The sequence below is a fragment of the Martes martes genome, assembly GCF_963455335.1.
Source record: "Martes martes genome assembly, chromosome: 8".
NCBI lineage: Eukaryota > Metazoa > Chordata > Mammalia > Carnivora > Mustelidae > Martes > Martes martes.
The window spans coordinates 64826876-64840994 of NC_137895.1; the positions used below are offsets into that span (position 1 = coordinate 64826876).

At 40.5% G+C, this 14119-nt stretch overlaps 1 protein-coding gene across 3 annotated transcripts in view; it reads left to right on the top strand.

Annotated features, from left to right (window-relative positions):
• TMTC1 (transmembrane O-mannosyltransferase targeting cadherins 1) overlaps positions 1–14119 on the top strand; it is a gene marked incomplete at its 5' end in the record, with an annotated part of 261097 nt that overhangs the window by 34376 nt on the left and 212602 nt on the right. For all 3 annotated transcript variants that reach the window (XM_080811049.1, XM_080811048.1, XM_080811050.1), the window contains 2 exons: positions 160–336; positions 3954–4160. In XM_080811049.1, coding sequence (XP_080667175.1) covers positions 160–336; positions 3954–4160 — 384 coding nt within the window. The remainder of the gene's footprint in view (positions 1–159; positions 337–3953; positions 4161–14119) is intronic.

The following is a 14119-nucleotide window of genomic DNA, read 5'->3' on the forward strand; positions in this document are numbered from 1 at the left end:
TTTTAAATAATTCTGTGATGAATATTTGTGAAGAAATCTTTGTTCACCTGCTTACTTAGAATACAGTGAGATTGATTGTTAAATCTTATTTTTAAGAGTTGGTATTTCTCAGTGACTCACATTTCTTCTTAGATTAAGAGTCTTGATCTTTTTTTCCAGGAGTGTGGACCAGCATCATGTTGGGGAATGTTTCCCTCCCACCACGTCTCCCTTCTTTTTGCTGCTCAGTTTGTTTCTGGGGACCTGCGCGATGCTGGTTAAAGAGACAGGCATCACGGTGTTTGGAGTGTGCTTGGTTTACGATCTCTTTTCCCTGTCCCACAAGCAAGAGAAATCGTAAGTCATTTTAAAGTTTTGATACCAAGCAGTACATGTGCAGAGAAGAATTACTTAAATCAATAGCTTTCAAACTTTCAGTTAAAAAAAAAAAAGTATAACATTTGGTTAAACGTGACCTCATCTTACACTGTAAATTAATAAGGTTTGTTTTATTAAGATAAATGCGTTAGGTATGTTCAAACTCCTCACACTTTATAAAAATCAATGAAGGCTATAAGGATTTTGTGAGCCTCAAATTTGGAATTGGAAAGTATCTATGTTACGTTTATGTTGCTAGATTGTTTTGGTTGCATACTATTGAGAAATCCTATTCATAGAGAGAAGTAGTTGCAAATGGTAACTGTTTCTTAACAGCTTGCCTTGAATCCCTGTATTCAGATGAGCATTTCCCAAAAAACACTGCTAAGTTGGGTCGGGTTACTTGTTCTATGGGTGATGTTGTTACCTAAGAGTTTTTGATGTCTTGTTTTGGAATTCCGCAAAAGGCCAGTCTACACCATACAGGAGTGCTCACATGTTATATTCAAATTAAAGGTCAAGTTTATTTAGTAGCCTATTTTCACTTAAAGAGTTTAAGCACATTCATTATATCCTGTGGACTATAGATGGCAAGAATGCCTTGTCATATTAAAAGTTGAAGCACATACTATATTTTCCTCCCTCTGTCAACTCTATAATTACTAACAATTTGCCATGCAGACCCCATTTTTCGGTAATTATAAGGCCCTTACTTTTGAACTTCTAAAAAACATGGTTGATTTATTCTTCTGCTTCATCCCATGAAGAATTTTAGCTTTAAAGAAAAAATCCTGCCTTTCTGTTCCACTCCCTAGCTCTTGATACTCCTCGACATAAAGATAAGAGCAGTGTTATTGAGTGGCAACAAGCTGAGATGAGTCATTAAATTCTGATCACCTTCCTGCCTGGGCGTGCTTAGAGATAATTTAAATAGACTTTAGTGCTCTATTGGCTCTCTGTAAATCTCAGAGGCGTGTAAAAGGAAGGAGCTCGGTTATCATTTTGACCTAAGTTCATGCCAAGAAAGCTGTGAGCCAGAGGACCTCCCCTTGGCCTCTGTGAGAATGCCTTGCCTCTCTATCCTCTCAAACAATAGGAGGGATGGCGATGCCGGCCTTACTTTTTGCAGAATGACCTAGCAACCCATCCTGTTCACACTTCCTTCTCACCTCCTCTGTAGCTGAGTCCTGAGTCCTTTCTGCTTTGCCTTGCTGACGGCAGGGTGATGTGACGACTGACTGCAGAGCCTCCCCTGTGGTCCAGTCCAGAGCCGTGTGAACCTCATCCTTGAAGTCATGTCTGCTCTGGTCTTGGGACTGTGCAGCCCACCATTGCCTCTGTACTGCTCTCTGCTTCATCTGGTCGCTGTTGAGCCCGGCTTTTTTCAGAGGGGATAATTGTCCCTATTACTTCTTTAAGAATTGTTCCTGACCTTCAGAATACTAAACCAGTGGAAGTTCTGGGGAGGGGGGCGGGCGGGTGGCAATCATACCGCTGTTATGTTGCTCAGAAGTTGCGCAGCTTATAGTCCCTGCTTCGCTTTTTGGTCACTTTTGGCTCTCATAAGCAGTGGCTCTGCCTAAGGGGAGACATTTGTTCTTTCCTTCATCCTTTTGTCCACCCATTCAACATGTACTCATTCTGTGCCTGGCCAAGAACGAGAGTGATTTCTACCCTCCAGGGGCATACAAATAGTGGGGGGAGACAGACGTTGTATGAGTAATCACACGAGAAACTGATTACAGTTGCGCACAGCGGTCAGAACGGAGAGCATGTACCAGAGACCTGGCCAATAACGGTTAAGATCTCCTGAGTCCTGGCCACATGCCAGGCACTGTGCCATGCCATTTATAGACGTGAAGTCACTTAATGCTCAGAATAACTGTTAGCCTCGTTTAGTAGAGGAAAAAACAGAATCACAGGAAGTGAACTCTCCAGAGTCACCGAATCCCAGGGGGAGCCAGGATTTGGATCCCTGTCTGTGTGACTCCGGGAGCCACAGGCTTGCCCCTGAGTACCTTTGCCTCTGTGGACAGAACACAGAGCAGAGACCTAGAGACCTCCTCTAGGACATCTGCTGCCCAAGGCCTGGGCTCACATTTGTACCATGAGATCAGCTCAGACGTCCTGAGTGTAATGGGGGTCATGACCCTTTTGAAAATCTCACGGAATCGTGTCCCCTTTTCCCAGTATAATATATACACATGCAGTTTTGCACAAACTCTTAGGGCTGTCTTCCCACTTCATCTGTTCATTTAGAATAAACATCCTGGCGTTAGATTGTTCTCGAGGTCTTTTATCATACGATTCAGGTGGCAGGAAAGAAATAGTAACAAAAATGAATATTGGAAGCCCTTCTACGTGAAGGACAATTTATTCCTAAATTTTAAGATTGGGCCACAGGAATGGAGTGGGATTTCTTTGGTTTGACATCACTGTTAGGAAGAAATATTTTCAGTGAAAGATCAGCTCCTGAGAGTTAAGTTTCTTTGTACTTTTATTTCTTTTCTAAGAATTTGGATATCATTTCCAACATGCAGAGAATAACAATCCCTGACTCCAGTCCCTAACCTCTTTCTCTGAGAGTAACCACTATCCTGCATTCATCACTTTTTATTTCTACGATTATTTTTATGCCATTACTTAATAGGTATATACCAATGAGTATCAAATAGTGTATTTTTAACATATTTTCAAACTTTAAGTCAGTAGTATCACTTGCTTTTCATTTAACATAAGGACTTTGAGGTACATCTTGGGTATGTGTAGCTCTAGTACATTCAGTTTAATTGTTGTACAGTATTTAAATAGCACAATTTATTTATCTGCTTTTCTGGATTTGGAATTTAGGTTATTTGCACCATTTTTGCTATTGTAAACTATGCTGCAATGGATTTTGTGTGTGTGTGTGTGCAAATACATGTGGGTTTCTCTCAGGCATAGAAGGGGAGTTGCTGGAACCATGGATAGACGCATGTTCACCGCGTCCTCTACTGAAGCATTGCTCTTGAAACAATTGCAGCAATGTCTGAGAATCCCCTTGGCTTTGCTCCACATTTTGGGCCTCACTTGGTAGTGTCAGACATTTTAATTTTTGCCCATTTGATGGTTATGAATTCTATTTCAGAGGATTCATGAAAGAAAATGTAACCAAGGTACATTGGACGGATCAGCTATGAATGATATTTTACAAGATCGTAATTATGTAAATCCCGAATACCACTTCAACCAAACATTTTGAAAGAAATATATCTGGAGGATGAGCAGTGAAGAAGAGGGTGTGTGTATGTGTGTGCGTGTGTGTGTGTGTGTATGCATGTGTAGGTGTGTGTTGGCGACCATGTAAGAGAGACTGAAACCCAGTATTCTATAGTAGTAAGTAAACCTAAGTTCTAAAATTTAAAAAAACAATGTTATAATTGTGTTCTTTTTAAAACCTTGTGATATATACCAGAAACAAAAAAACCTGAAAGTCTTGAGGATGATTGCTTCCAGGGAACGGGACTTGGGAGTGGGCCAGGGGACTCTTACTTCTTGTTGCAAGCCTTGTCATTCTGTTTGACTTTCTCTCCCCTCACTGCCATGTACACAATTAGAAGCAATGGGGTCATCCATCAGCGCAGCCCACAGCAGCCTGCGAGCCCTCAGCCCTCCTTGCTGCCTGCGCACCCTCACCGGGAGAATGGGAAGCAACAGCGATTTCCTCACCGAGGAGCTTGGGGTGGCTGCCACTCCCCATCGCCGCCAGAACCCAAGAGCAGTGGATTCCCAGTGTCTCCTCGAGCCGTGTGGTCCATGATGAGGTACTGATGTGGCTCCCCAGGGCCATTTTCACGCTCCAGCACCACCTGGTGTAGCCGGGTTGGGCAGGAGAAGTAAAGTACCCAGTGAGTGTTTTGTGACTCCCCCCTCTCTCTCCTCCTTTCCCTCCCTCCTCCTCTTCATTCTTCTCTTTCCCTGTATTAGATGAGGTAAGACAGGAATCACTGGGAGCAGCAAGTAGCTGCCCTGCTCTGGGCCTTGATTTGGAAGCACCGGGTGAGGCGTGGGTCTGAGAAGCCGCAGTTAGGCAGGACAGACACTTGACTGTGTCCCTGGGGAAAAGCCTCGCGTGGAAGAGCAGGCACCCTGGGAGTGTGGAGGAGGAGCGCCTGCTACGTTCCCCTGCTCCCTGCTCCCTCCTCCACCCCACTCTCTGGGTATGACAGGAATTTATTACAGCACAACTATGGGAGAAAGCCTAGGGACTCTGCTTCTCAGAAATGTTTTTGGGGGTACAGCACAAGCTTTTCTAAAGCATGTAGTTTTCTTTTAAAAAATATTTTGACCCAGCAATGAAAATTAACAGAGATTCATCAGAACAGGTCCCCTCACTAAATTAGGTTGTGTCTAAAATAGTTCGAACCACGGGCAAGTCAGAATTTAATAAAGATGGAAATGAGATTCATCCTGTTAACATTTTACCACTTCAGATTCCAGTTCTTATTCCTCTGTGCAGTCCCAGAAAACTGTGATTTCAGGGTCTTGGTTTTCAGTTATTCCCACTTTCGTCTGTGTTTTTGGATCTTGCTTCATTCATTCATTCATTCACTCATCAACATAGCTACTGAACATCTGTCGAGTGTCAGGCACTGTTCTAGGCACCAGAGATGTCCTGGTAAATAAGGACAAGGTCCGAACTCTTGTGTAGCTTCCTTTCCAGTAGAAGAAGACAGACTCAAAATTACCAGCAAGGAATGAACGGTGTGATAGAGAGTGATGGGCAGGCCTGGCCTGGCCAAATTGGGGTTGGTTGGTCAGGAAAGGCCTCCAGAATCCTTGTAATGACAGGAGGAGCTAGTCCTGCAAAGACCTGCCAAGATCTGGGCAGAAGGTTCCAGACTTGGGCTAATGAGCAAGTGGGAGGAAGAGGTGAGGTCAGGGAGTGGCCAGGCCCAGATAATGAAGGGCCCTGTTGGCCATAAAATTAAGTTTGGATTTTATTCTGGGTGGAGAAGGAAGACTTTAGAGGTTTCTTGTTTGTTTCAAGTGTGGAGAGAAATGATCACATTTCTTTTTTAAAATGTTCACTGGCTTCTTTGTAGTGCTTGATGTAAGGGGGCAAGAATAAAGCAGGAGGAGGGTTTGGAGACTTTTATATAGACTGTGTGAACACACAAGGTCTTGGCCAAGGGTGACAAGGACTGTGTTGGATTTGGGACATCTTTTGGATCTTGCTGATGCTTGGGATGAAGGGGACAGGTAAGAAGAGTAAGGGAAAGGCAGGAAATGAGAATTTGGGGGTTTCTGGCTTCAACAGTTGGGTGGATGGTGGTACCAGTTACTGAGATGGAAAGGCTAGGGGAGAGTAGGTTTTCTGACAGTTGGGGGAGGATGAAATCACAGAAATGTATGAAATTCCTATGGAAAGAAAAAGAGAGATAAGAGAGAGTCCTGTATTATTGGGGAAATCTTGACTTTTTTATGGAGGGCCATGGAGGAAAATAAGACAGAGAATTTTAGGGAAATTGTAAATTTTTAAAGAAAGGCCAAGGAGGAAGGGCACCTGGGTGGCTCAGTTGGTTTAGGGACTGCCTTTGACTCAGGTCATGATCCTGGAGTCTTAGGATCGAGTCCTGCATTGGGCTCCCCGTTCAGTGGGGAGGTTGCTTCTCCCCCTGAATCTCCTTCTCTCATTCTCTCTCTTTCAAATAAGTGAAATCTTAAAAAAAAAAAAAAAAAAAAAAAAAAAGAAGAAGGAAAGAAAGGCCAAGGAGGAGAAAGAAGAGCAATTAATAGAATATTGGAGACTTTCAAGGTGGCTTCAACATGCGACTCTCATGAAGAAAGGACCATATTAGACTTTACTCACATTCATATCCCCAGTTACTTTCACAGTGTCTGGCTAATCGTCGTTGCTCAGATATTTGTGAAATGACTAAATTAATGAATTGATGGGAAGAAAGTATTGGAATTAATCACAGAAAGAACATTTTCAGTAAATTTGACAATGAAGGAATGGTGGAGGGGTGCCTGGGTGGTTCATTCGGTTAAGTGTCTGACTCCTGGTTTCAGTTTCAGGGTCATGATCTCAGGGCCAAGAAACCAAGCCCTTCTGTTGGGCTCCACACTCGGTGGGGAGTCTGCTTCAGGATTCTCCCTCTCCCTTGCTCGCTCACTCTCAAATGAATAAATCAATCTTTTAAATGGGCTTGCCTACTTACTCTCAAATAAATAAATCTTTTAAATAAATGAAGGAATAGTGGAAAAGGATGTTATCTGGAGGTGTGTTAGGTTTTTGTTTTCATTCTTACTTTAAATTTGGTGGATGTGTGTGCATGTAGGTAAGTTCTTGTTGCAAGCCTTGTCATTCTTTTTGACAAAATTGTAGAGAGGAGAGATGGAAGACATGGCAGCAGAAAGGGATGGGATGAATTAGGGATACCAGGGGAATGCTGCATTTGCTGATTTCCTATAAATACTCCTGCTGTGGCTCATTTCAGGCTACAGATGTGACACCCTTGACCATGGCGTTGGGGGGAGATGTGTTAGAGCCCACCACTGTGCAGTATTTCCACTGCCTCATAGACCACAGAGTTGGTAGTAAAACGAAGTAAACTAATTAGGAAGTGATGAGCTTTGAGTGGTTATCACCTTTGCTTTTAATATGATTTAAAAAATTTTAAGTTTCATTTTCAGTAATGACTGTACTTAATAACTGGTCTGCAGAATTAAAAAAAATTTAAAAGTGTCATCTTCTGCAAGTCCAAGGTCCCAGGCAAGGACTTGGCTTAGGGGAGGAGGCAGGACACATGTTTCATTTGATGTGGAGCTCACTTCTCTGTTGAACTCTCAGGTGGTGAAAAGATTCTTGGGATCGTTCTTAGACTGTCGGTGAAGCACCTTTTGACTTGCTCTGATGGGGTTTGGGGCTAACACATTGAATCAGATGACATTCTCTTGTAGGTTATATTTTTTTTTTTTTAAACCCTGAACACCAGGGTATTATTTTAGAAACAATGGTGTCTGAAGAGCAGTATACAGCACAGCTGAAACTAGGTCAGAGTTTTACTAAGTTACCGTGTTTATGGGCAAGATGGACCATTTATTTTCCTTCCTTTGGAAAGTTGTCATAAATTTTCCCTCTTTTGAAAGGAAAGGTATTATATTTTTGAGTATACATTTGATTAGTGTTAAAATTATTTTTGGAAAACGGTGCATGAACTTTTGTCAGAAGCTGGTCAGGTAAAGCAAATAAAAGTCCAAGAAGTTGTGCTGTCCTAGATCCTAAGGTCTCGAGACCATGTTTAAGTCATGGCTCCTACAAAGACATGATCTCTGATCTCCTTCAACCTGTGTTTCCCCATCTGCAAATGGGGAAAGCAGTAGGAATAACCCTTTCCTCTCCACTTGGTTGTCAGGACTAAGAGCAATAGCACAGGTAAGATGCAGACAGATAGGAGCCAGGCACACAGGTGGCCGGTCAGCACATGGCAGCCGGCCTTGTCTGGATTGCTAGTTTCATATTATAACCCTTCTCATTCCTGTGTGGGTTGCTGGACAGCAGGTTGCATCATGAAAATGGTGAACCCGCAGGGTGCAGGCAGGGCATGAGACATTTGTGTGGCATGGGTTTTCCTTTATGTTTTTTGATTGAACTTCGAGCCTGTTTTCGAGTACACATTTGTACTGCGTGGATGGCATTAGTCTGACAAAAAATTAGGCTGAACACTATGATGTAAACTGTTTTCAGAAGTTACTACACATAGGGAAAAATCCCAACCAAGGAAAAAAAAGACCCTACTACATTTATTCAGTTGCTGGTTTTTCTGCGTGAGTTGGTGATTGACTCATGGGTAGAAAGTGCAATAAAAAAACCTCACACTTAGGGTACATGCTCTGGAATCAGATAAGATTTCAGTTGATACTGTGTTTTACTGAATTACTCCATGTGAATTGAGGAATGTTTTGTATGTAAATATTTCTTCCCTTATCTTCTTTATTATGTTAAATTCATTCACACGTGGGTACACTTTCTTTTTCACATTGGAAAGGTCAGTGAATTCTTATCTTCAGAACTCATAGCAACACTTATATATAACTATGTATAATCAACTTTTCATGTGTATACTTGATTGATTTCATTTTTAAATGGCAATGATCACAATAGGCATTGAAGAACAGTTCTTGGCTCAGTAAGTTCTTGGTCATTTCCTCTTTTTTTCAGCTGGATCTGTCAGGGGTCCTTCATTTAACAGTATTTACTGAGCACCTACTATGTGCCCAATACCATTTTTGGTGTGAGAAATACGGTGGTGAAGCAAATTCAGCCCTGCCATCATGGAACTTGGCTGGATGATGATCATGGTATTTTTACTTAAAATGAGCTCATTTTCTCCCTTTGTGGCCAATGTAGTGGTGAGAATTTTTTCACTTCATTGGGTCTTAAAAGTTTTTCTTGTAAATACCTTACCCATAGGTATGCAAATCAAGAAACTAAGACAGGTTTAGGACTGGAGAACAGTTTGGCACTAAAGTGAATTTGTGAGGTAATTAAATTCAGGGGACTTAGGGAGGCATATAAATATTTTGACCTTCACTTGCGGAATGGGTAACTGATCTTTTAAGTATCGTTTTAATGCTGGATTTCTGTAGGCCTTGCATTACACTCTTTTCCCCCAAAGTAAGAAATGCTGTGCAGATTAAACTCCTGAGGTGGGATTTTGTACTTTCATCCACACATATGATCCTGTGAACAGGGCAAGTGTGTTGCAGATCATTATTAATAGTCTCAGCTTTGAGAGGAACTTCGTGAGCTAGCGAAGTGTGATTTGCAAGTGATAGAAAAAAAATCTGTTGAAAGCTTGTATTACTGACTAATAACCGGGCTCTCTTTTGTATCCCCTCTTACCCCCAGTTTTACACACTTTTTCTGTTGACTGGTTTCAGATGAGCCATTTCTAGTCTCATTCAGCTGCTGCTTTCCAAAATGAAATGCCCAGGGATGCCTGGCTGGCTTAGTCAGGAAGACATGTGGCTCTTGATCTTGGGGCTGTAAGTTCAAGCCCCACATATTGGGTGTGGAGATTACTTAAAAATAAAATCTTAAAAAAAAAAAATGACTGCATGAAAGAGATGTGGCGTTAACTAATAGGTCTGCCCAGAAAATCATCCAGCATTTCCAGGTGAAGTTTGGGGGCTCATAATAATAAATCCCCTCCCCTACTTTAAAATCTCGTAATGTAGGTGTGAACCTCAAATGAATCCATGTTAAGAATACAGATCACCTCATGAAAGTAGATGTTAAGTAAGATTTTATTATAAAGAGACTACAGATTCTCTTCAGTTGATATTTATCATTTTTTTTCCACTTTGCTTTGTTTAAAGATGAACTGGGCCACATTTTGCTAGAGAATTTTTAACTCTTCCTCAGTGGTGTAAATTCTTTGGTCTTTTAGTTGTTCTTGGATGGCTGCTTCCAGATCATTATGACTTACTTCAGGGAGGCACATGATGGGTGGAGGGATCCGGGAAAGCAATGACACTAACCAAACCAGCAATAAAATAATTTTATTGTTAAAATTATTTATTATGTAACAACTGTGTAACTGTCCACTATCAACCTATCCTATGGCACAATATCCTAATGATACTTCTGACTTTTGTCCCATATACCTGAGCTTTTTCATAGTTTGTCCATTTCTTTTTAACATAGCGATCTGACCATAGCTTTTGCTAAGACCGTGTGCTCCTTTTGGATGTTGGTGAACTGCAGACATGCTTAGTGAATGTTAGGCACTGGAGAAAAGAGGTGAGTGATTGCTGGAGGCATTTGTCTTCCTGTAGAGAAAGAAATATTTTACTGGGAAGAGTAAACAAATGGTGGTATTTTGCTAGAGGAGTGATGGAAAGGGTGAGAAATTTCTTTTAAAAAACATTGAAATGGGGACGCCTGGGTGGCTCAGTGGGTTAAAGCCTCTGCCTTCGGCTCAGGTCGTGATCCCAGGGTTTTGGGATCGAGCCCTGCATCAGGCTCTTTGCTCAGCTGCTGCTGCTTCTCTCCCTCTCTGCCTGCCTCACCGCCTACTTGTGATCTCTGTCAAATAAATAAATTTTTAAAAAAGAGGCCAAATTATTAAAAAAACGTTAAAATGTAAATTAAGTTATTTTTAAGTCTGTGTTGTCAGGTTTCTTAATTAGGAAGTGTGTTTATTGCGATACTATCATTAATGTACCTTTAATGTTCATTAGTAGGATCGATTTACCCAAGCTGGGCTTTCACATTTTTAGAGTAAGTAGCTTTTCCGAAATACGGAACTTACCAGAAAAGTATTCTCTTGTGTGGATAGAGAACTAGAAAAGAATTGTTTTTTCTTCTTACTGTTTCCTAACAATTAGTTTTGAGCGAGAGCATTCTTTTTGAACCAGACCTAGAGTATGTGGTGAGGCAGGAATTATCTTGATGAGTTTGTCTGAAAGCTTACTGTAATCTGCTTTGGTTCTTGAACTGAGCTCTACACTAAAATGGATCATTTCAGTAAAGTGTTCCTTGGATTCATTCAGAACATAGCACTAAAAGCTTCTTCCAAATAAATCACATGCTAAGGAGGCAAAATTCCTTTTAATTTATGGTTGGCAGTTGGTAGAGTTCCTAACTGCTGACAGCCCCTGGTTCATTCTGTTGAATCTTGATTGGGTACTGATTCTTGGCAATCTTCGATCCCCTGGGAATTTCAGTCAGTGGATGATAAGTTCTTTCCTTTCTCAGTGTAGAGCAATCAAGCTTAGGCATCTGCTTTCCAACTGGATGCACAGGGACATATGTTGAAAGAGAAAACTATCAGAATGTAGGCATTTCTGGTTGGCATGCAGTTTTGTCATTGCCACAATAAGCTCTTCATAGAAGAGGATCCCAAGCCTCCTGCTTTTCCAACCCCTCACCAGCCCCTGTATGGAGCTCTCCACCTCTGTCCTGTGTACTTAAGAGGCTTGGTGGCCTCCAGGCCACCAAACAGTTCTCCTTTCTTACTCTGAGCACAGCAAGGGCTCTTAGGGTGTTTAAGGAGTTTACTGCTTTGTTTGCTCTTTTTGTTAATGCTACTGGCATCCAGCTTAATAATTTTTTTCTCTTTATCTTTCTGAGTTAGCCTGCTGAGAGGTTATAGAGTGATTCTAATAGCAGTATCAGTTCATCTTAACATTGTAAACTCTCAGGGTGTATATAAATAACTCACGGGAACCTCGTGCGATGCCCAGCGATCCGTTCGTGGTAGCTGCAGATAATTGGGTGGGATTTTCAGCTTGTTCTGAAAATCATTTGTCACACGTTTTGATCTGGTCATATGTTTTGTAGTGTGAATGTAAGAGAATCTTAAAAATGTACATACTTGAGAAAAACATTTTTTTTAAATTCAAGAAGAGTTTGGAGGGACTTTAAAAAAATTTTATTAACATTTAATGTATTTGGAGGGACCTTTTGAGTGGAAATTGTGGAAATACAAATGATTTGAAAATTCCCTTGTTAGAAGCAAGCACGATGTTTTTCAAAATCAGTGTCAACCACAGTTGCTCCCATGGAGTGTGCACTTAACCATCTGCCAGAGACCGGGTCACAGGTTTTATGAGCAGCTTACAATTTTCATTCCTAGGAAAACCTATGAGGGAGACAATGTACAAGGACCGTGGGCTCAGACAAGAGTGCCCGGGTTTGAATTCTGTTCCACTTCTTACCACGTATATAGTCTTTGGCCAATTACTTCATCTCTCTGTGTCTGCCGTTCCCTTGTGGGTAGGTGGCAGTCCTGCCGATACCTACCCCATGAGGTTATTGTGAGGAACGAATGACTTCATGTAGGAAAAGAGCTTAAAATAGCTTTTCATTAATGGTAGTATTAGTATTAGTATTAGTATTACCATTAGTGCTAGGATTTTGCTTCTCTTCCCCCTCTTGCTTGTTTTATGCCAAAGCCAATGTGTAAGAATTATTGTTTAGAAATCTTCTTTTTAGCACATTCACATTTATGAAAGAAAGTGGGATAGTCTTGATTTTTACTTGTGATATTTAGTTGTCTTTTTTATTTCATGAGTTTACAATAGTTTAAAAGGAAATGATTATTCAAGAAAAACATTCCTGTACCCCTCATGGAGAGTTCACTGAAGTTTAGCAGGATGATAGAATTCTCGTGTTAACACTAATTCTTGACTGATGAATACCATGCTCATTATGAATTGTCTCAAAGATGTGTTTAGAGCTATTCTTAGTTTATGAGACTAACAGTTGACTTTTTAAAATTCAGAGTTTTTATATTTTTAGAATTACTACAGAATAAAACATCACTCTAGTAAACAAATCATTAGGTTGAAAAAATAATAAGTACTTAATTTATCAGTTTTTTAGGTAGGTGATCAGATAGCCATATAGGAATACGTGTTTCATGTTGTAGATTTGTAAATTTTTAATGCCGTTCATGTTTTTCAAACCGTGATCTTTATTACTTTATATATGATGTAGAAAATACGTATTGATTTTGAAATCACCCAAAGCAGCAGTCTTCATGAGAAGCCTGGCATTAAAGATTTGCTTGTAACGATTTAACCTCTAAAAGTATTGGTAAAGTGTTTAAATGGAACATAAGTATGGATTTTTAGGGAATGAAGGCGATTAATATATCATAATTTGGAAAAAAAAAAAACAAAACAAAAACAAACAAACCCAAACAACCAGCCAGAGCTGGACGGAGGGGAGGAGGAGGTATGTTTGTTTCATGTTAAGAGGGAGACATACCCTTAGTCCCTAATTGAATAAATAATACATTTCAGCTTTTGAGTGGTAGAGCTTTGGGTTCCTGACAGTTAAGTCTTTATCATAGATTGTTTTTCATACTTTGCATTTAGCTCTTTAAGTAATTTTTCTTTGTCAGTGTAAAAGGAATGTGACTTTGTGAAAAGAATTATGATCTGTACTGCAATTACAGTGAATGTTTTTGATTTAAAAAAGTTGTCTAGGGGCACCTGGCTGGCTCAGTCAGTGGAGAGTGAAATTCATGATCTCAGGGTTGTGGGTTCGCATCCCACATTGGGTGTGGAGATTACTTAAAAAATTAAAAATTAAAAAAATTAAAAATAAATAAGTCATCTGTTTAATTAAATTTTGGGTTTTCATGCAGTCAGTGAAAGGCTGTGTGTTTTATCCTCATTGCAACTTGTTTCTCTCTTTCTTACGGTGTGTATTTTACAGCTGCAAAGGTTAGGTAAACCTTTCAGATAAATTGAGATTGAGTGCCAATCTCCAGTTATTTTTAAGCAGAAAATACAGGTACAATAATAGTTGAGAACTATTGGTTCAAGAGAACATGATGTCTTGAACACTGAAACTGTCATCATTGTCCCTCTTTGCTGTTTGTGAAAAGTCTCAACAATGTAGGGTTGCTAATAGGGTTTTTTGCTTATTTGTTTGTTTGGAAAAGGAAGAGTTATTTCCCAGGGTGGACTGTGTATGTAAAGAAATGAGAGGCACCTCTGGGTAGTGTAAGGAGCCTGGCCTGGTTTGTGGGAAAACTGGATTCACTCTGATTCTGATTTGTTGGGGTCCTTGGGCCAGTTATTTTACTCCCATGGATTTTTGTTTTTCTTACCTGTGACACAACACAAGGGAGACAGGGTGGACTGGTTTCTTGTCGTGTGATACACTCTGTGAGGCCTGTGGGTTTTTTTTTTTTTTTTAAGATTTTATTTATTTGACAGAGATCACAAGTAGGCAGAGAGGCGGATAGAGAGGAAGGGA